This window comes from Thermobia domestica, unplaced genomic scaffold, assembly GCF_964235325.1.
Source record: "Thermobia domestica unplaced genomic scaffold, izTheDome1.hap1.1 HAP1_SCAFFOLD_119, whole genome shotgun sequence".
Lineage (NCBI taxonomy): Eukaryota > Metazoa > Arthropoda > Insecta > Zygentoma > Lepismatidae > Thermobia > Thermobia domestica.
In genome coordinates, this window is record NW_027655891.1 from 181,731 (window position 1) to 206,537 (window position 24,807).

A 24,807-nucleotide genomic window follows, 5' to 3' on the forward strand; every position below is an offset into this window, starting at 1 on the left:
CCCAAATTTATTATAATACATGTTAGGGTCCAATACTATAATACCAAATATATAAAATGAGCAATTTCCAAAATTTAAGGGGTGGGCCAAAGTACCCCTCCCAAATTTTTAAAGGAGTGCACAAATATACCCATATCTTATGAAAGGTAATGGACCCCTATACATTACCATATAACTATATAGGATAATAACACCTCATCAAAGGGGATAAAATCGACCAAAAACCAAACACGTGGTACTACGTATTGCTTACGTTTATATTTTGGCAATTTTGTACCCCTAGAAGGGAACGAGGTGGACCACCCAAATTTATCATAATACATATTAGGGTCCTGTACTATAATACCCAATGTTTAAATTGGTCAATTTCCAAAATTTAAGGGGTGGGCCAAGGTACCCCTCCCAAATTTTTCAAGGGGTGCATTAATATACCCATGTCTTATGAAAGGGAATGGACCCCTGTATACGCCCATATAACCATATAGGGTAATAACACCTCATCAAAGGGGATAAATTAGGTCAAAAACCCCCGAAATTTGACTTTTTGGCAATTTTTTACCCATGAAAGGGAACGACATAGACCCCAATACTGATAGAGGTACATACTATGGTCCTAGGCTACCATACCAAATTTTTAGATTTGGCAATTTCCAAAATTTAAGGGGGGTGGTCCTATGTACTCCTGCTAAAATTTAGGGGGTGGGCCATGGTACCCCTGCCAAAATTTAGAGGGGGTGGTCCTATGTACCCCTAGGTCATTGACCCCGGCCAGGGACCATGGGTCCTGAGGCAGGAACCCAGGGGCCAAAAAGTGTCCTGAAGTGGGGCCAATACTACTGATGCATTTCATTCACATGCACTGATGGAGCATCTGCAGAGTGGTTCTGCAACTTTCCTGCTGTCTCTAATTCAACTGCTGATCAGTGTATATGGCAAAGTAAAAAGCCTTGCGACGATAAATGAACTTAAACAAAAGTTAATATGCCAGTGTACTTTGAGACTTACTTTTCTCGATGGCATTTTGCAGTTGAATCTCCACAATTTTCCATAACTTCCTCCTCAAAGAAGTTGGTTTTGGTAGCAGATTCATAATCACTTCCTTCATCTGTATCTTCAATTAAAGTAGTGCTATTACTACATCCGTGCCCACTATTCTGCCCACAAAATGATGTAAAATATAGGTTTTTTCTTTAGCAGCCACAATTGTTTCCGCAGTTCGCCTGGCAGTTGCATGCTATAAACTTTAACAAATCTTCTAAAACAGGTTGTTTAAATGTTGTTACAGAAAAAAGGCAATCACCACAAATTCTCCAGCTCCATTCAATTGGAGTCATATCTTGATTTTTCCACTGCTCTACTTGATAGAACACATATGCACTATAGTGGTTTGCAGCTGCTATTGTTGGAGATAGTACTACTAAGTTGAAAGTGTCACTAATGCGTTGTTTATATAAATCTTTCTGTACATGCAGAATCTTGTACAATTCAGATTTTCTTTCTCTGCACATCTATATAACGCTGAGAACATTTTTTCTCTATCAGCTGCCACATCATCAGCAGATGTTGGGTTTTTGGTTGGAATGTTTGAAAACATCCATTTCTCTACGCAGTTCATTTTTTCGCAGTATTTGCTACGGGATTTTCATCCCTTTACTGTGTGGAGCAGAAGTTGTACCACAACCAGTGAAGGCATACAGAAATGAAATGCAGTTCACCATATCGCCCAATGCTTTCTGAAGTTTGGTACTGCTGCATATCTTACATGGTGGCTTCGAGCCAGGTATAAACGTGTAAGTCTCAGCTGTTGCGAGTGCTACTATCAGTACCAAAATATCTGAATCTTCTCCCACTATTACCGACAAGCCATATTTTGCAAGGATTGTTACGACTAACACAACTAATGTGTGTGCATCTCAAGGTGATTGATGTTCGGTACAACCAGATTTCTCGAGATATTTCGTCAGAAGTCATATTAATTCGGATACGTTCTTTGTGTCAGAAAGAAATACCTGTTGAGATAAATGAACAACGCAGATGTTATTTTCAACGATTATGCGTATTCATGGTTTCTTTGTTCATGTCCGCTGTTTTATTTGCTTTACGCTAGGTCAACCATCATAAACATCAAATAATATAATTTATTTCCCATAGTGTTTCGTGACTAACTCTATGGCCTATGTAACCCGGAGGTTCAATGCCGCGTTCACAAAAGCTCTCCACTGACTTCTATCCTTAGGTAACTGAATCCAGTTTTTACTTTGTATCCAATCTCTACGAGATCCATCTTAATATTGTTTTCCCATCTGCGCCTAGGTCTTCCTAATGGTCGTTTTTCGATTGGTCTACCAGTGTTTCGTGACAAACCTTACATATTGCTCATATAATTGGCCGCAAACAATATGGAAAACCAACAACTAGAGTTTTGGGATCTTTTGTTATAATATATATACATATAACATTCTAATAGGTTTAATCTTTTTTAAAAAAATCTTTAAATTTGATCGATTGTTGTCGTAATTGCACTTTACTAGGGCTATTTATTCAAAAGGCGGAAAACCCGCAACTGGATTTTTTTAAGGATAACATCATCAGTAAAACATCCTTCAATATATTTCATCTTTTTGAAATGTTTATCTCAAACACAAATTTCAAATGACACACAGGCTTACATACAGAAAGATAGTGCGGAAGTCTATTTTCAGAGTTTTTGCGCACCCCCTGCTGACGCCACGAACTATTTATTAAACTAGCTAGACTTACAAACCTGTTGATATTTACCGGAAATTGCAATCAAAAGCCGTCTCAAATTACTAAGTAGTCTCTTTGTGTAGTAGTATTCATAAAACCAATCTGGGGCCACTTCCTCAAACCAGGCTTTTTTATATATGAAATCCTCCAGCATAGAATCTAATTATACACATCGAAAATTACATCTTCCCCATATTGACCCCATACCGGATACATCTTCAATCTACTTTTATGATATATAACCATAAAAGAATTTTACACCTAAACTTACATCTAAAACTTATATCTAAACATTTCTTAAACTTTCTATTCTTCGCTTTTCTTTTTCTTGTCTCCCTTTGATATAGCTATCCATTAGTTCTTTTAGCTTTGTTAGTAAATCTTCTTTCCTTAAATCTATCGAATAATGGCCCCAAACTAGAGTATGTATCCCATCTTCTAATATGTATCTTTTATCATCGTAAGAGCTTAATGCTAGCTTGTTTTCTTCTACTGAATATACATTATGTCTTTTACTCCTAATAGTATTTTGCATTTTATATAATTCATAATCTTTTAAGACACAATCTTCGTAATCTTTGAAAGTTATTTCTGATTTAACAATATTCGATTTTATTCCTTTTGCCTTTTTACAACATTTGTCTTTATCAAATTTACTTTTAAAGTCTTTATCTTCGAGGTCTATTTGAGGTGCTTTTATTGAATACATCTTTGATTTGAGACCTACGACTTTTCCTATGATTTCACCTTTCAGTTCATCTTTGAATTTTCCTAATACTTTCTTGTTAACTTGTTTTATCCCATATTTGTTATTATCTTTGTAATCAGATGTATCTAGATGCTCATACATATCTTTCATATCCTCATATACATCTTCTGTTTCTATATGTGCTATAACCGAGTCTGTGTCACTCATTAATAGTTTGACTTTATCTCCATATTTATTCTTCAACACATTGTAATAGAAATCATATAGACAAATTTTAGATATATCCAGAACAGACATCCCAACATAGATAGGCTTGTTAAAAGTAATTTTTGTCTTATACATATGAATAGCAGCTAGATTTTCGGAAAATATAGTTCTATCTTTAAAAGTAGGTTTAGCTATTAGTTTCTCTGCTAATTCTACATTATGTGCTAGTCTTATATCTACTCTCTTTCTTATGTTTTCCATAGTCTTTCCAAATACTGCATTATTCGCTAGTTTATAGAAGTCTTTTTCAAAATCATTCCTTGCATGCGATCTAAGTTCTGTATTTAATTCTATATATTTCTTTAACCAGCCTGATTGTTTAAATTCTAATATTTTATGTATCTTTTTAATTTTGAGACCTTGTGACACATAGAATTTTAAATTTTGATAATGCAATATATAGTTTTCTTTATCGTAAAGTGTTGTTAATAATTTTGGAAGTTTCTTGTCGTTTATATAATTTTCAGGAGCTAATGGCAAATCTGAATGTTTATTATGAAGTTTTTTCGGATACTCTAAATCGACTTCTAGTATATATCCAGTATTAGACTCATCGTCTGTCTCTAATATTTTATTTATCCAGTATTTATCATTTACACCATTAATAATCTCTTTCCATTTGAATTCTCCATAAGGCATATGATGATTCATAGCCCATCCATATTCGTTATTTGCATCCATGTACATTATGTAAGAACTTTTCTCTTTTGGATTATAATTTTCTAGATACTTATTATTAGCTACTGCATATCTATTTGAACATTGGGAAATTCCACCTCTTATACCCTTTTCTATAAAGAGCAGTTTATCATAATCAGTTAACAATTCTAATTTTTGTTGTGTCATCTTTAACATTGCATCCCAGAAGAAGCCTGGACTTGTGAAATACCATGCAGGATCTAATTTATATATAAGAAGAGCTGTATCTCTGAAGTTTTCAATAATGTCTGTTAATTGAAGTACATCTGTTTTGTTGTAAAATTGAGTATATTCTCTTAAGGTTTTTAAATTGAATATCTTACAGATTAATAGATGATGGTTATAATCCTCGTCACTTATATCTTCTCCTGTTAATCTATTCTTAATCTTGTCTCTAGATAGTGGAACAGGTTCATCTAGTTTTTCAGGCGAATCAGCATAATCATATGGATAGATACCTTTTCTTTTTACTAAATCAATTACATTTTTAGGAAAGAATTTTAATGTTTCTCTAAATTGTTCTGGTTTTAAATTTTTTGCTAATTCAGCTAGACTTCTTGATAAAAATCTAAACGAATCTACAAATCTTAACTGGATTGATCGTTCTTTGTTTTCTTTATTCTTGTATCTTATCGTTTTTGAGAATGTAATATACTTTTCTTCTGTGTTAGGTATTATAGTTATCTTTTCTTCTAATTCTCCGCCTCCTAAACTTTTTATAAATAGATGTGTATCGTATCCAGATAAGTTATGAATGAACACAGGAATAAATCTTGGGTTTGTATATTTTATGTTACAATAAGAATGAGCAGCTCCTCTAAATTTTCCGTTAAATGATCATGATCAGCAACTTTGGTTATACATGATTTTATATTGTTTATAGTCTTTTTCAATTCTTTAGTACATTCATCAAGTATAACTTCTATATCCTCCTTTTGCTCTTTTATATCCATTAATATGTCATCTATATCATCAATATCATCATCATCTTTTTTCATATACAATTCCTCTTCTAGATGTTTATAACCTTCTTCGATTTTCTTTTTTAAATAACTAGTTAAACTATTTAACCTCTCTATTTTCTTTTCTAATAAGCGTGGAAGTTCTTCAAAAGTTCTTTCACAAATATGACATTTTTCAGATGATTCAAATATATTTCTTTCTTCTTCTGTAAGGCGATTCATAGGTTTATAAGTATCATAAATCTTTGCAATTTTAATAGCTTTTTCTTTTAATTTTTCTACGAATACATCTGATACATTATCTCCTATATATTCTACTGGTTTGCTTTTATAAGAATCTAAAGTGCTTTTGACATAGTATGTAAAACTATTTGGTTTATGTTCTTGATATGCGTTTGAATAAGATCTTTCTGGATCAGGTTGGCATGTAATAATTTCCTTTAATAGTGATTCAAAGTCAGCAATAATTGTAAATGGAATTCTCAAAGATCGTTTATGATTAATAAATTCAAGTACCTTATTCCATTCTTTTGGTAAAACGATTTTTGCAGCTGAATATAATCCACAGTATTTTTCATGCTCTTTTAATAACTCTTCTGATTTAAAATGCTTAGCTAAACATCTTTCACATAGGAATCTTTTATGACCATCTTTAGTTATTTGACTGCCTACAAGTTTCCACAAGTCTTTAATCCAACAAAAATGAGTTTTCTTTTCACTTTTAAGATATAACAGATGAATATGTTTTTCTTTCTTTTCTTGTGCGATTCGAAGTGGAAAAATTGAATAGTTATGATCAAAACTAAATACACTAATGGAAATATCAGTTCTCTTTTCAAACTTGGCTATATCAGTAATTTGTACAGGAAATGGGATATCTTTAAAAACATCTTTAAACTTATCTTCATGTTTTTTATATGTAGAGACCCTGTCTCCATGTTTAACTGGATATAATGCAGATATGACTGAGTATAGGAAACACTTTTGATCATTATTCTGTATATTAACACATGCTCTTCTCTTCTTAATCATGTATGGAAGTTCTATGTAAGAGGAACCTCTCATTGATACATACTTATTAATTCTTAATTCTAAAAAGTCTATAGAATGTAACATCCATCCAGATCCTTTACTTTGAAACTCTTCCATTTCTCTTATGAGTTTGTATGAAGCTTTTTTACAAAAGTCATCTAAATCTGTAAATTCGAGTATTATTTCATTTGAAGTTTTAAAATTATGTTCTTGTATCGTATTTTCTTTTTTAAATTTACAAATAAATGACATATTAACTTTTAGCGCATTGAAAAGTTTAAAACTGTCCTTGATTTTATTTTTAACAATCCTACTACTTGCATTTAAGAATTTCAAAGGATCTTTATATCCATCAATGTTTTCTATTCTAAATGTCTGTAATCTATATTTCAATGATGTTTCTTTCAATTCAACTTTTAGCTTAGGTCTTTTCGGTTTCGGTCTTTCAAATACTTCTTCTTTAAATGGGAATATATTTCTAATCTGTCTCCTGCTTTGTTCATCGTTATGTTGTTTAATAAGGTCTATCAGTTCTGCTTTTCTTAATCGGGAATATCTTCTGATTCCCCTCTCTTTACATTGTCGTCTTAACTCTATTACGGTAAACTTGCTATAATTACTCATCTTATTTATACTATAGAAAATCTTTATACTCTTCAATTTTTATCTTCACCAGATTATTTCAGTTCATTTTCATTTGTCCTAATACAACGCTTAACATTGTACACTCCTGCCATTGTTTACATTATTACGCGTTGTATTTGATCAGTTTGTAAGTTACTAGGTTTTCTCGTTCTTAATATGGATTCGAATGCTTCTGTAACATTCTTACCACTCTTATCTTTAACAGGAACAGCAAACGCATATTTCGAGAACACATCTATAATCGTTAGCAGATACTTATAACCTTTATTTAATTTGGAAACACCTTTTAATACTCCACTATCCATTTCTACAAGATCAGCTTGCCAAAGATCATCGATACCTTTTATAACTACACTTAATCTGTCAAAGTTTTTTCTAGATGGTTTGTGAATTTCTTCTATAATGTCTTCTCTAACACCTTTACCTTCTTCTAGTCAATCAGGCTTTTTAACGAATTGAGTTTTAGTAACACCACATACAGAACAAATACCTTTCTTTAGATATCTTCCATTCTTTGTTTGTTCAATTCTAATAGTATCTTTCTTCGTATCTGTCGATTTCTTACACTTAACACAATACATCCTGTTTATTATATAGAAAATCAATAACTATCGCTGTTTAATATTATGCTATCAACATTCTCATCATCATCATCACTATCTTCGTCTTCTCTTTCTACATGCATATTAAGCAATAATAATTTACCATGTTTCAGATCAGAATCTTTAGATGGTATAACTGTTAATTTATCATTTGTATTAAATTGCAATGGAAAAGTTTCAACTAGAGAATCATTTAAATATATATCTATATAATACGTATTGTAAGATGATTCTATATGCATTAACCTACCTTTATAAAGAAATTTGTATGCGATAGATAGATTATGTATTAAAAAGAACGGAGTTTCAACATTTTCTGATATCAATCGACTATGAAGCTCTATAACGTAACTCTGTTTGATGAAGTTAAGCTCTTCTTTCAACATAGCAATATCTTTTCTCCCAACTGTATTATCTAACTCTGATGTCATTTTAACATTACCAAAGATATCCATATTTATTATATAGCAAACGTCTTTAAGAAAGCTATCTTTCTATGTACATTACAACAAACAATAATTGTCCTTCTTCCATAGCAGAATTTTTATTTTTTTAATCGTAATTATATCGTTCTTCTTAAAGTCAAAAGGTATCTCTTTAACCAAAGTATAACCCAAATATATATCTAGAAAGTATTTATCCAAACTTAATTCCATGTGCATTATTTTCCCATTATAGAGAAATTTGTAACCATTAGAGAGATTAAATATTCTAAAGATTGGCTCCTTAACGTTTTTAGCTCTTAATCGATATAGTAGAGGCGTGGTTTCTTTCTGCATAACCAATTTAGTAGTATCCATCCTAACCTTTTGAAAATCTTCTTTCTTTATGTATGTGTCTTGTAACGTTTCTAATGCATCTTCAAATCGTTTTCTATCGTTCCCTAATTGAGCTTCTATTGACCTAAGTTGACTTACGCTAACAACATCATTTAAATTCTCCAACAATTTTAATTTTTCTTCACTAATATCAACATCACCTTTTCTATCTTTAACATTAGCAAATATATCTATACTCATTTATTATACAGAAAATGCCCATCCTAATTTTTCAAAACATTTCTTTAACATCTCTATTTGTTTAGGTGAGTGTTTAAAATCAATATCAACATGAACATCGTGCTTTTTCAACAGATGGTACAATACACATTTCAAGTTAATAAACAATGCTCTTTCCGGATACAGCTCTCTAAAGACCTCGTGTAAGTTTTCGAACTCATTTATAAGTGTTTCTTCCATATGTCGTAAGTTTAATGGTTTTTGATCGGTAAGGTGATAGTGTATTAAATAGACATCATCATAATATTTTGTGTATTTGTTTTTCTTTAGTACTTCTAGAACATCTTTTGTTGATATTAAATGTTTTGATATATCTCCAAATTCATCATTTAACACCTTGAACACCTCTTCGGGAATAATTCTATCCTGTAAAGCTTGCAAACGAGATAACTGTAACTTAAATCTTTTTGTAGTATCGTACCATGGTTTTCTCGCACAAGCAGCTCTCATTCCTTCATTAGTATCGTAAACCCAACCACTCTCTACAGAACAATCATCACAAATGTATCTACTCATACCTTTTGTTAATGAATTACTACCACAATTACTGCATTTTAATGGTGCGGTGCTATAATTTGTCAGCATGTCCTTTAAGGTAATTATTGGGCGTAACTTTTCCAACTCTTCTTCCGTGTACAAAGATTTAGGTATTAGCATTTTCCATAAATCAATAGCTGTATATACGTTGTTTCTATCTTTTAAGTCTATCTCACTAACATACTAAAAATACTGATAAAAATTATAACTATCTAGTGCATCTAATTCATCGTGATGCTTCTCAAAATAAGCTACAAATCTATTGTGTATAGCTTCCATTGTTTATCTTAACACAAAACTTTTATGGAAACAAACCATAAAAGCACTTAATCATTTTTAATCATATACATAACATCACTAAAAGAATACCCCTGATTTAAAAGATGTAAAACCTTAACACAAAGATGACCGCATATAACTGAATTAAAGTCTTGTATTCGTTCGTCATTGTAAAAGAAGTTTTCGGTACCAAGATATTGTACCAGCTGTTTAGGAGGAACACCGCCATAAGTATCGAACACGTACTTTATGTTGTTATTTTTCCAATAGCATATCCAATGAGTACCAGTGTTTTCTGATATATCGAGGTTAACTACACCACACTCATGTACATGCGGTTTTTGTGGAAGTTCATCACTCATAAATACACCTCTAAATCGTTTTATCTTTAGTTCTTTAGCCAACCTCTTTATATCGAAGTTGGTCAATGGTTTTAGTTTTTTGACTTCTTCGGTTTACCTGCCCCCTGCTTTTCTTCCATAGCCGTATTGTGTCTCTTTTGTTCTTCAAGTTCTTGTTTATTCTTCTTAGCATCCAGTACAGTTTTAGTAATCGCTGCCGCACCACCTGCTAATGAACCAACTCCTCCTAAAGCTGCTAGAATGGCTGGAATTGTAAAAATAAATCCGCCCATATGCTCTTTCTTAATCTTTTTCATTTGTGCAGTAGTTAAAGTTAAATTCATTCCTTTACCTTCTTTAATTTTCTTAGATTTATCACTAAGTTCTTTCTTTGTTAATACATGATCGATATTTCAATCCTTTAGTTCGTTATAAGGAACACTAAACATACAACCTTTAATAGAACACATCTTCCTATTTATTTAAGAGAAAATCTTAGTTTGTAAAAGTACAGTTGTTGTTACTCCACCAAAATCAATTAAGGAATCATTCTCATCTGTTATCCTTATCTCAAAATTGTCAACCTTGTCTTTGGATATAGGGAAAAATAATGGATAAGTAGGTTCGTAAATGATGCTATGTTTAAACTCGGCATCTGTTTTAAATGATGCTATGATCCCTGTTTCTCTATGTGTGTATTCTGTATCTTTAACAAACATGCCATCTGCTATACTACAGTGAACATTTATAGTATCAAACGGATGAAACTTTGGCAACTTACTTCCAATATGTGTTTTGTTCTTTTCTAAAACTTCAAAAACATTAAACCCGAGAACAGTGCCTATACTCCCAATTGTAACATCATTACTATCACTTTCAATTTTAACTCTATTTCTTAAATGATCTTCTGATAATGTTATGTTGATGGATTGAGATTTTAAATATTCATTAAGACTGTTTAAGCTGTATTGCCCTTCTGGTATAGAAACTTGTCTATGACCATATGAGAAACTGTTTTTTTCTGTTGATATGTTTGGGGTTAGATATGTACTGTAAAACCCAACTAGTCCTATACTTAAATAGTTGCTACCGTTGTCTAATTCGTAATGGAGTTTCTTCTTTAAAACAGAAGTATCACTCGTTAGCTTCAATACCTTAGCCATTTATTATATAATAAATGAATGAGTTTGATTTACCTAGAGATATTCCAAAAGAGAAAGTAATCAAGTTAATAGAAGATGTCATTCAAAAGTTAGAATACAGTTTAAAGAAGAAAAAGAGAAAACTACGAATTGTTAAATATGCATACTACACTTTGATCACGTTGTCGGTTATACTTTCTGCAACAAGTGGGTTTATTAATATTTTTATACCTGTAACAATTTACTCAATATTAACAACGTCTCTTGCAACTGGAAGTGCTATAATAACAGGTTTGTCTTCTAAGTTGAACATAAGCAAAAGAAAGGATGAATATAAAGCCATTGTCACTTGTATTAACTCATTTAAAGAACAGTTAGAGATGATAATAACATTAAATGGTGAAATGGATAACGAATATATAAAAGGTACGTTGCTTAAAATCAGAGAACAGCTTAAAGATATAAGATCATAAAGAGTAGATTTGAAAACCTGGAAACTAAAAATGGCGTCCGTAATCCGGACACCCTTCCAAATGAATAACCTCACACAACCTTCATTAACGAACCAGGGGCTGTACTCTCTAATCATGAAGTCAAAAAAGAAAGAGGCTGAGCGGTTTCAAGAGTTGATTTTCTCTATAATAAATGAGTAAGAAAACTATTAATTGGGATGTTAAAGAGATGATAAAAGAGACAGCAGTTAAGAAAAGAAATGGAGAACTTATACCTGATGATATTCGTTGTCTTATCGTGGGTCCGTCGGCGTGTGGTAAAACTTTTTTGTTATTTAACTTCTTATTACAGCCAGGTTGGTTAAACAATAATTAATTCTACATATATTCTAAAAGCATGAATCAGCCAAAGTATGAGCAGTTAAAAGATCGATTTCAAAAAGCAGAATTAAAGTTTAAGAAGCAAATAGCAACGTTCTTAAGCGGTAATGATTCTATTGTACCTATTGATGAATGTGAAAAATACTCTGTTGTTGTGTTTGACAATTACATTTTGGAGAATCAAGATACTGTTAGAAATTACTTTACAAGAGGTAGGCATAGACATTTAGACTGTTTCTATCTTGCACAAACATATTCAAAAGTACCTAAACAGCTTATAAGAGATAACGTTAACTTCCTATGCATATTCAGACAAGATGATACTAATCTTAAACATGTGTATAATGAGTTTGTTGGAGGAGATATGTCTTATGATAAATTTAAAGAGATATGTTCAAAATGTTGGCAAGAAGATTATGGTTTTATAGTAATTGATATGACAAGGAAGGTAAACAATGGTAAGTATAGGAACAAGATAAAACACTTCTTAAACGTTTGATGTTTTTCACGTTTTACGTTTTAACGTTTGACGTTTATTGACGTTTTTTCACGTTTATTGACGTTTATTGACGTTTGTTCGTTTTCTATACAATAAATGGATGAGAAAGAAATTGATAAGAATATTAAGTTGAAGGAGTTCTTGATAAAGGGCTTCAAATCTTGGAAGAAAGAAAGAGAAGGTATATATGATAAATTTAAAACACAGGAGCAACCTGTAATTGATGCTATTCAAAACTTGGGGAGTGAGATCAAAGAAGTAGCAGAACAAAATAAAAATCTAATAACTGAACTTGTTCCAGTTGCACATAAGTCGGCTTCAATTGATCCTAGTCTACTAGAAACACCTAAAAAGATAACTTATGATAGTTCTCCAAGTAGTAGCGATACGCCTATAACCGGAGAAATAAAGCAGATGAGAAAACAAATTAAAGACAAAGTGGAAGGAGTAGAACCTTTAACAACAGCACAATCATTTGGTAAGATTGCAACGAAATATTATAGTAAAAGAAATGATAGTGTGTTTGGAATAAGAACTGTAGAAGAAGATGGAAAAATAATAAATAAGATAGGAAATTCTGAAGTTAAAGTGAATGGTGATGATTTGATAATTAATGGTAAAACTTATAAAGGAACAGAAGGCCTAGGGAATTGTTAACGATAAATACTAATAAAACCATTGAAGATTATGACGATGACGATTTTGAACAGTACAAGGAAATAATAAGAGAATCAGATGCTGCCTTCCAAAAATATAATCGAGATAAAAAAGTAGCATCTAGTAGGGGTTCTAAGTACATTAATATTATCAAGCCTATTTGGGATAATTATATTAAACCATCTTTACCTCCAACACCACCAAGAAAGAAAACACCAAAGTCTGGTGAAGGAATTAAACAATATACAGAGATACCTAAAGAGTATGTATGAATGGATGACGTGAGAAAGCTTATAGATAGGTTAATAGTTATAGATGAAGAAGAAAAGGCTGGAAATGATAACTTTTATAATGAGAAAGTAGGTATAGTGAGTATGATTAATAATAAGCTTTCACAGTTTATTCCTAATGATCCAAAAGGTATAGGGTATTTGATTAAGATCCTAAATACATTACCACCACGATTCTGGAATGATGAGAAGCTTGGAAAAGGATTAATGAATAGGATTTTAAACATGAAGGGTATACCAGAGATACATATTCCAGGCTACAAATTTTGCGGATCTTTTACGAATCTAGAAGAAAGATTAGAAAGAGGAGATGGAGGTATTAACCCATTAGATGAGGCTTGTAAAGAACACGATATATACTACAGAGACAATAAAGATACAGAGTCAAGACATATTGCAGATAAGGAACTAGAAACTAAAGCATGGAAAAGAGCATTTAGTTGTGATGCGCCAATTGGTGAACGATTAGCTGCTTTTGGGGTTGGTACTGCTATGAATGCTAAGGTTAAGTTGGGATGGGGATTATAAGTTTTTAATTGTTATTATGCATGAATCTTTTATGGGTATATCCCATAAAAGCGTTGTTTCAAGATTTTCTTTATAATAAATGGATAGTGTTGAGAGTTACGAGTTAGAGCTTTAAGTCTAACACAAGAACATTTAATAATTTGAATGAAGCTAACAAAGATATTGAGTTCGATTTCAATGTGGGCGATGAGTTCATACATCCACACAAAGCAGATTGTCATATGACTTTTGAAGTTGTTGGTGCATCAGTTGGAGGAACATTTGGAGCAAATGATACTATAAAACTTGTAGATAACTTCTTCCCATTCTTCTTTTCTCAAATTGAGGTTAGAAAGCATGGTGTTGTTATAGATAAGGTTGAACTACTTGGAATAACATCTACAGCTGTATGAACATTAAAGATTTCCAAGCCAGAAGTTGAATATCTAAAACAAGCAGGATTTGAAACAGATGATAAACTTGGTCTAAGAAAGGACTTTAGTGTTTTGTATCCATTAAGATTAATTCCAGACTTTTTAAGTGATTATAAAGAGGTTATGTGGAAAGGTGGATTGAGAATAACATTTACAAAAGCTAACAACAATAACGATGTTTTGTACAAATGGACTGGATCAGGAGCAGCTCCTCATGATGGAAAAATAACAATAAAAAGTATGGAGATAAGAATGCCTATTGTTGAATACGAATCTAATTATGAAAACAAGTCAAAGTTGAATATTCTTAAAGAACCCAAAATCATGTTTTCATTCCATACTTATCAATGTGTTCAAAAGACTGTTACAGGTTCTTTCTTGGAGTTTGATGTTACTACTGAATTTAATTCTAGACAATTTGATATGCCTGATTTCGTAGTTGTAATGTTCCAAACTGATAGAAGTGGTAAACAAACAGCAGATGCAAGTAAGTTTGATCATTGTAAGGTAAAGAATATCTATCTTAAGAATGGGAGGAATGAGGTATTTCCAAAAGAATGAAGAAACTTAGATATTGCTAACAAGGATTATTTTAAGATGTACGAAGACTATACTGCATTTAAGAGAATAACATGTAATAACACTGAAATGTACTATGACCCTAAAGAGTTTATAGATAACAGACCAATGTATGTGATTAATTGTAGTAAGAGGAAAAATGTATCGGTAAATGAGAGAACAAACATAAAGATTGTTGTAGACTTTTCAGAAGCTGTTCTGCTAATACTATATGTTATGCGATTTTAATTGGGCGAAAGAACTTTACATATGATCCCAAGAATGAGAAAGTAGTAGAAGAGTTTTAGATAGTTAACAAAATATCAACGGACATATAGAGATTTTAAAGGTGAGCGTTTTGCTCACCTTACGGTTCAAGAATCTAAGGGCCACCAGCGCTGGCCCTTTATCAGTTAGCCATAGGCGACCATGTAAGAGAAAAATATCAAAAACAGTATTCGAATTTAAAGGGTATCGAAAAGATACCCTTGCATCCTCAAACTGTTTTCATTAACGATTGTTTTATGGAAGTTTTTCCATAAAAAGAAATTGATAAAAATGATTAAATATTTTTTGGTGAAAATAAAAATTGAAAAGTGTTCATTGATTTTCTATATAATAAATACGATGGCAAAACACGTTGATTTTTTAAACAAGCTTGGAAGTCTTGAACAAAAACAAGTTATTGGATTAAGAGAATTAGAATTAAATACGGAATATAAAATTGTAAAAAGGGAAAAGATTAAAACTAAGTTTGGAAAGAGCATTTTGGTCGAGTGTGAGAAGTTCAAGGTTTTTCTTCCACCTAGATTTACAAAACACTTAACAGATAAAATGATTGATGAGATCGTTAAAGATGGAATAAAAATCAAATACACTGGTCTAAAAGATAACTATCCAACTGTTAAGTTCTGTATGTAAATCCAAAAAATGAACAAAAATGAACAAAAATATGCCGTTAGAAGTAAAAAATGGAGTGGTTAGAAATGGATCCTCAAAAAAAGTTCATTCTTACTAATAATTTTAATGTATTTGTGAAAAATGTGCAGACCGAAGTTCAAGTTGTTTTTGATATTAACGGTTGTCTATTCAGCTTGAATTATGATCAGTGGACAGAGTTTAAGAAGTCATTGTTTCCTATTGAGAACGAGGTTAGCAGAAGGTTCCATTATCAGTACCCGAACTTGTAATTTTAAGTATGTTTTAACTATATAAGTGTTTTTATAGTATCAACACTATAAAAGCTAAGGCCTTTGAATATACAAATACAACTCAGTTATTGAAATCTGGTATCACTAAATGCTTCAATTCTAGAGATGTGTGGGAGAAAGAGAGAGAAAAAAGATGTGAGAAATACATTTTGTATATGGAACACTAGCGCGTGCATGTGGCACGTTTTGGAACTAAGTAGTGACTGAGCCGACAAGGCCGCCGTGTAACAGCGCAACATTCTTCGCTCGAATTCTGTTCGTTAATCATTCTCTCTCTATTTCTATTGCATAAACCTCTCTGGCGTTCAGAGCTGATGGGAAGGAAAAAGAAAGAAACTCGAGAGATATTTCGTCATGTATTACGTTTTCTCCCCGAAGGAGACTACGTCACGGATTCAATGACGTCATGTATGATGTATTCTCTCCGAAGGAGACTACGTCACAAGAGCGCCCTCTGTCCAGTGCTAGTTAGAAGTACTGTTGAAGGAAGAGGCTAATGCATATATATGTATGTTGGTGTGGGGAGAAGGGAAGGCGAGAGACTCTATACTCTTTTGCTTCTCTGAACTAAAACTGGTTTTGTAAGCTGAATATATGTATGCGCGTCTGATGTAGCCAGCGAATCAACATACTTAACTTTAACTTATCATCATTCAGCCATCTGTGAGCCGATTTCGATCAAACAAAAACTATTTTTTCAATCAAAGGCAGCACTATAAGTTATAAGTTTTAGATGTAAGTTTAGGTGTAAAATTCTTTTATGGTTATATATCATAAAAGTAGATTGAAGATGTATCCTGTATGGGGTCAATATGGGGAAGATGTAATTTTCGATGTGTATAATTAGATTCTATGCTGGAGGATTTCATATATAAAAAAGCCTGGTTTGAGGAAGTGGCCCCAGATTGGTTTTATGAATACTACTTTCAGTTTATGCTAAATGATTCGTTCATATGCTTGAATAGAAATTGTCCGCGAAATTGTACTCAGTTCGAAGACGTTTGAAGCTTCATTGCGCATCTCTTACATTGTATATAGTTACAATATATACATCGTTTTAAAGCTTATGAAATTTCCACCAACTTTTATTCGCGCACTTTTTTCATATTTCTACTCTGTTAAGTTGTATGAAGCAATGAAAAGAATATGTCACCAAATACAGATCCCAATTTTTTTATTTTATCCTAAAGTTATGCAAAAATGGTGGTTTCTCGGAGAAAAGTGATAATAACATGTTACATTGCCTATAATATTAGAAGTATAATAAAAAAAGTATGATCCTTCTACGTTAATTAGTTTAGAAGTTTGTGGCATAAAATAAATACATATGAGAAATCCAAGATGTCAGACTATTTATTCAAATTGGGGGAAAATTTGCAACTGGATATTTTGGGATTTTCTGGAGGCTAATAAGGAAGAGATTACGAACAAATTCCAGAAAGTCCCATCTTTTTATTCTAAATGTCTAGGTTTGGCCCGATTTTGATGTAATTTGACTGGACTAATGAGAAAGTACTGATAAAACACATTGCGCATGGTTAGAAATATGAACCAAGCGATAGAATTTCGTTTCCAGACAACCCCTTGAGTTCATCACTGGCGTACACAACTGCCAATCTAATATCGTAGTGAAACCTGAGGTATTGCTACCTTCTTTCGAAGGCTGTGTACTCCACATGGAATTGAATCACGGATTACGAGTATTGGCAACTCGTGTTAACTTTTTTCACTTGAAAAGATAACTTGATTCTTTGAACAATGTTATTATATGATACACTCTATGTTGAAAAGTGTATAGCCATATAGGCTCTTTGTGTTTTCACATAATAAGGCGTTTAGTTAGACGTCTTATTCTTACAAGGAAAGTAATTGAAGTGGTACGCGAAGATCAGCATGTCTTATAATCTTTGGAAAGGCCACACTGGGTACACCTCACGTCTGAAATTTCTATCTTGAAGAGGCCGTGTAGGAGGCGTAGTGATCATTTGAAGATCCAAACAAGGGTCACTCCGAAACAGCAGAAAACGTGGCGAAACTTGGAAGATATGGTGTATATGTTTTGAGACGTGGCATATATAGGTTTAAAAGGTAACTGAATAGGAATCTGACATTAAATCTTTTCAAATCTAAATGGCGGATCGAACATGGCGGACACAAATTACAAGTAAACACTATGGATGTGCAACTCGGTATATAGATATATTCGATGCCGCTATATGTCAATGAAATACCAAGACCATAAAATTAAAAATGGAGGATCAAGGATGGCAATCAAATTTGAGAAAACATGGTCTGACCTTTCCAAATATACGTACGACATGCAGATTCCGTCGTATCACCGTCTACTTCCCTCTTTACAAAAACTCAATTGTGGTTTATTTATATTTGCAAAACGAGACAATTGAACTAAAAAACCAGTGTGACATGAATAGCATATCCAGGTTGCGATCTCATATAAGATCTTAATGTATTAAAACTCATCTGATATGTGGCGTCACCCTGCTTTGTAACAAATAGTGAAATCGAGATGTCTGAGAAAGATGGATCGTGTCCCTTGCGTGGCGAATGCGCATGGGAATCTTAAAGATCGTGTTAAATGTATAGCTGTATATTCGTTTTGCAGACATAATTACGGTAAAAGGGTATTATACAAACAGGATTCTGTGAAAGTGGGTAATAGGAATCCAGGATGGCTTGTTATTCTCCAGAATGATATCAACTGGAAAAGTTTTATTTCTGAGTCTATGAGCCTATTTAGTTGGGATAATCACAGGGTGAATGAGTTTCGTGTATTACAGAATGTATAGTAATGTTTAACGGTCAATAGCATATTTTATTTTTCTCAGTGTCGAATATTTGCTGCTAAATTTACACTGTGTATATTACTATAAGAACTTCAAATCAAAATTAGAGCGGTTGGAAATATTTAACTCTCTTCGACATTCATTCATACTTTCGCCAACGTATGCACAATAAGTTCTTTATCTGCTTGTAGCCAACAAAACACACACCTAATGACCAAGGTGCGATCTCTAAAAGAAAATGCCCAATACCAATTCATAACTTCAACATTTCAATTTCAAAGTTTCTACAGTAAATACAACAGTGGTAAGTTAAAGCGTATTGTTTTCGGTTCCGGATCTGTGCAGGTTCTCGATCTTATTTTTAATGGACTGAAATGTTCACCCGTTTGAAGAATCAGTGTTACATAGAAACAGAACTCTAGCTAAGGTAATGTAAATGAAATGTCTCAACGTGTTTTCGGTTTGACATATTTTTTTATATTTTATTTTTTTAAGAAGAGGATAGTCATGCTATTGTAATCACATCGATTCGTTACGTCGGCATGCTTGAAAAGTTCGTTGCGCAAGATTTATAAAGATTTTCATACTTTGACATTGCCTTTTTTTTTAGCAGTGTAGACTAACATCCGGCACAATATAACTGTCGACGATTGGTATACGCTAATGGTTTCTGGAACGTGTAATATCGAAACATGGTGATATTCAATGACCTCCTACATCCCCTGATTCTTAAGCTTGTGATTTCATTTTGTGTATTCTAAAATGACATTTTTACTCTTATATGAGGTAATTAAAAAGTGTATGAAATTATTCTATTTTCAAAATTTCCCGTTTTCTTGAATCACCTGTTTTCCTATCAGTTTTCCTGTCTTACTTTTTTAATGTTATGTATAATATGTTTGTTTCAATTTTTAATATACAGAAGAATATTTTCATAGCAAATCCTATTCATTTTCAAAGTAATGCAGAACAAACACAAGTTTTTACGATGCAAATAATACCCGGGAGACATTCTTTGACATACCGGTAGTAATAATAGTGTTAGAAACACAGTGTAAAATTTTGTTTTTCTTTACATGCATTAGGCTGTTACAAATTTGAATTATACGTCTTAAGCGAAAACGTACAATACTATACTTAATTCTGAATATTCGAAAAGGATGTTACAACATTGGAACATTTGGAATTCTGCAAGCCTCTAACACTATAACGCGTTGGTCAAATGTGTCAATGCGTATCGTCGAATTCGACAATCATAATATTAGCTATCTCTTATAAACTGTGGAAAACTACATGGAATGTAAAGCTTGGCGTTTCCAAGAAGCTTTAATTCTTAAAAGTACGTGGACATGTATCACGTCTAACCACATAGATATATTTGAATATACTCAAAGATCGTAATGGGGATTAAAATTCTAGACCTGCAACGTCAATAGAGTCTAGTCGAGTAAAGTCAAAAATCGTACTTTAGAATATAGTGATTTCAAGTTTCGAAAGGATTTTAACCATTCATTATTCTTAAACTAATTAGAAAATAAAGATAAGAATTCTACACAGCGTACTTTGATACTATATGTTTGTGTTTTAAAATTGTGTAAAAATATAATATTTACCAAATGATGCAATATTTTAATGATCACAAATTTCATGATCTCAAAAGGAAGAAGTTTTTTAATTGAAATTTTAAAAAAAACTAACGTCTTAATACATTTATTTTTACATTAGAATAATGAAAAAATGTTTCGTTACCATTGATTGAACAGTTTTACAGGACTACCACTGTGTTGAAGTACACTCGCAATATGAAGTTCTGGAAAATCAGCATTTTGCAGTATGGTCAAATTTTGATAAAATCCATCATAAATATGATCAATCAAACGGAGCAATGGAAGCAGCTCTCTAAATTTCTGATACATTATCGGATCCGGATGACAGTATGTGCAAGGTATTTCTATACCTGGTTCTAAAATATTTCCACAGCGATGTAAGTGCAGCGTGTGAAAGACGTCGTTTCCTTCTAGGAAAATTAATACTTAATTACACCCAACACTTTTTGATATCTCAGCCATTGGATATGGTGCCATTTTTTTCTGTCGAACAGTGTCATAATGGCGCTAAAGAAGTGATGTCCCAACACTTGATAAACTATCGGAAATTTTCTCGGTTCTTTCCAACAACATAAAGTAGTCTTCTTCTACGAGTCAATTTAACCACTTGGTAGTAACCTTGAAGGATCCGTATTTCAATATTCGAAATTAAGAAAACAAGCTAGCTTTATTATTTATTATTTTTTTTGGTGGGGGGGTCAAAATGTCATTTTCCGGTTATTTTTCTTTTAGCTATGACTACAAGGGAATGAGTTTGAGTTATCCATTTGTATAATTGACGGAATCTGACATATCCAATTCAGTACATCCCTATGTCTCCGCAACTTACTGACAGAGAAAAGTCTATTTACAGTTAAAGGTTCATTGCAAAATAAACCAATAATGAGATTAAATAACTCGTTTTTTTCACTTATTACCTTTTACGTTGAAGGTCAAGAATTGCAATATCTAATTGCATTTCGAAAATATTAAGAATGATCTATTTTGTGCAAAATTTTGAAAACTATTTTAGCCTTCCTTTGTCATTATATTAATAGTTCTGACTTTATGTAATTGGAAAAAGTGCTCCCATGATAATTGATGATCTAATACAAAAACATCTTCAATCACTTCGTACTTCAATTGTCCCCTATACTAGTGAATCTTCGTTCCATAGTGTAATATATGTACATTATGAAACTCGGTATGTACTAAAGTTAAGCCTGATATCATCTATAAATGTAGATACGCTTTGAGAGAAAAAAGAAAGGACATTCTCTTTGGACAATAGAAATTCGAAAACGCCTCGATTGTCCTCGGATCCATATTTGTACAATATTTTGTATAACAGAAGAATAGTGTCAGACTTCAGTATACAACACATGCTTGCCTAATAGCCTCACATTCAATATCAAATAACAAGTAAAATTAAAAACTAGTATTTTATCATTGTTGCCGTATTTCGCACGCAACAGCTAGGTATTTTTGTTGTTGTTTTTGTTTCATATTATTTATTTCCATTTTCTTGTTTGTTGAATTTCTTCTTACAGATTCCATAGACATACTGTTTCCAAAAAAGCTAACACGTTTAATGTACGAGAAGATTTAATTTTTCATTCAGTTGACAACTCTCATAATTCGGACGAGTTTTACAAAGGATATACTCGATCATATTTGGCAAAACACACGTTAACACATAAATGTGAAAAACCTCGTAAGTGCGAAGGGTCGGAGAAGGAATGTAGGCAGCGTTCAGTTTTGGCTAGACACCTAACACTAACAGATAAAAAAGTTCCCACGTGCAAAGAGTACGACAAGGGATTTATTCTAAGTTCACATTTGGGAAGAGACATGCTAGTACATACTGGTGCGAAACTTCATACTTGCCAAGAGTGTGGAAAAGTGATTAAACGACGTTCAAATTTGGCAAAACACATATCAATACATAAAGGTGAAAAGTGGCATAAATGCCAAGAGTGTGGAAAGGTATTTAGACGTTCATATTTGGGACAACACTTATTTATACATACAGGTAAAAAGCGTTATAAATGTCAAGAGTGTGCGAAGGCCTTTAGTCGAAAATCACATTTGGAAAGGCACATATTAATACATACAGGTGAAAAGCGTCATAAATGCCATGAGTGTGAGAAGGCCTTTAGTCGAAGTTCACATTTGAAAACGCACATGTTAATACATACACGTGAAAAACCTCATTTGTGCACAGAGTGTGGGAAAGGGTTTAGTGAAAGATCAATTTTGGATAAACACAAGTTAATACATATGGGTGCAAAACCTTTTACTTGCAAAGAGTGTGGAGAAGTATTTAGGCAGCTTTCAACTTTGACAACACACATGAATTTCCATACAGGTAAAGACCCTCATCTGTGCGAAGCGTGTGGGAAGAGATTTACTCGAAATACAGGTTTGACAAAACACATCTTAATACATACAGGTGAAAAACCTTATACATGTCAAGAGTGTGCGAAGAAATTTAGGCAACTTTCAAATTTGAGAAGGCACATATTAATACATCAGGTGAAAAACCTCATATTTGGTAAGAGTGCTGAAAGGTCTTAGTAGAAGTTCATATTAGGAAAGACACATGTTATGTCACACAGGTGTATAAGTAGTTTACTTGCCAAGAATATTGACAATCGTTTATCAACGTTCTTTTGTGGCAAGGCACATTTTAATACTTGTACGTAAAGAACATTACACATGCAAGAGTTTAAGAAGCGTTTAACCCGAAGATTGTACCAGGTGACGCATTTGTTGGTACAAACTTGTGATAAAATTAAATTGCGTGAAAACTGAGAAAAGACCAGAAAAATAAACACACTGCTGAACAAGACTGCACTTACTTAATATAAAAACACATTTACACGTGACGTTTCGATCTTCTAGCCAAGATCCTTATCAGACGTACACTCCTTGGCTAGAAGATTGAAACGTCACTTGTAAATGTGTTTTTATATTAAATAAGTGCAGTCTTGTTCAGCAGTGTGTTTATTTTTCTGATTTTATTCGCAAGACGTTGATTATGATTGTGTGTCAGTGAGAAAAGACGTTTAGTAGAAATTCAAGTTTAGTAAGTAATGGTCAAACATTCCCACACGTGCAAAAAGTGTGCAAACTGATATAGGCATACTTTAATTCAGAATGATATAGTCATACATCTTTGTTGTGTGGCAGGCATGTTCGTTCGGTATACTCTTCGGAAAAGTCACATACAGTTGCAGACTTCGTGCTATCATTGTTATTATTATAAAATATTTTTCCCTGAATTTTTCGTTAAATGTCCGTTGATTATTGAAACTTTGCTTTATCTCAAACATAAATAAATAAAACAAAAAATGATAAAGAGGTTTCGTGGGATATTTCTAAATTAGGACACACTCCCTTATAGTTGAGTATGGTGTTGCTGAGCATTTTTCCTCCAAAGAAAGGGATCTGGAAACCAGAAAGAAATTCCACATATTCAAAATATCCTTGAATCCCGTTTAGCAAACATTTATTTATGTGCCTGTTCCCTAAGTCCAGTAATTTGTGAAATTCTGAAGCTTATTACCAATGATAGTCATGTAGGACAAATTTGCTTAGAATATTTAAATACTTAAGTGAGTGCTAGTTTTTAATGTAATCATGGCCCTAATAAAGATATTGGTATAGTGGGGTCACTCGGTCGAAAAAGTGTAACACGCTTTTTCAGGCCAGCCACCCTGAATATGGTTTTCTTGGGTTTTCCTCATTCACACCAGGTAAATGCCGGGGTGGTACCTCACTTATAGGTCCCAAGCCGCTTCCTTCCTTCCCCAATCCTCTTGCTTCCCTTTCCCCGGATAGTGTGCTCGCCGAGGGACATCATCCTTCTAATCCTGAAGGGCTAAATGGCCTTAGATGCCGAAAGCCCAGAAATCGCAAATCCTAAATCCTAGATATTGGCATAGTTCTATGACGCAGTTATACAGGGTGCGGCAGCGTTCATAGCATAATTTGACTTGCGTAGTACAATTAAGTACTGCATGAACGCGCGCCAGCCTGTGCCGCATTCGTATACTAATGAGCTGCAATTTCGAGTGAGATAGTGATATTAAGCAGTGGAGTACACAGCATCGTGCCTTTGCTGTTGAAAGTTATTTCAAGCATAACGACTCTGTTATTGCTACCCAGCGTCTATTTCGGCTACATTTCAACTTGGGACGTCTTGGGAAAGTTCCACATGGACGGACCCTTGTAAAGTGGGTACGTGCATTTTGAACAACAGGTTCGGTTTCAAATGGCAAACCGGGAAGAAGTGAAAGAACTGTGCAGACAACAGAAGCCGTCGAAAATGCTCATGCTGCAATATTGCGTAACCCAAAAAGATCTCCTCGTCGTCATTCGCAAACTGCATATGTCCGATCGCTC

At 33.0% G+C, this 24,807-nt stretch overlaps 1 protein-coding gene across 1 annotated transcript in view; it reads left to right on the top strand.

Annotated features, from left to right (window-relative positions):
- The window catches only part of LOC145676373 (uncharacterized), a 50,722-nt gene extending 26,958 nt beyond the window's left edge, over positions 1-23,764 (top strand). Inside the window, exon 2 of the mRNA XM_081747226.1 lies at positions 21,951-23,764. Coding sequence (XP_081603352.1) covers positions 22,252-22,977 — 726 coding nt within the window. The 5' untranslated portion in view covers positions 21,951-22,251 and the 3' untranslated portion in view covers positions 22,978-23,764. The remainder of the gene's footprint in view (positions 1-21,950) is intronic.
- The last annotated feature ends 1,043 nt before the right edge of the window (positions 23,765-24,807 follow it).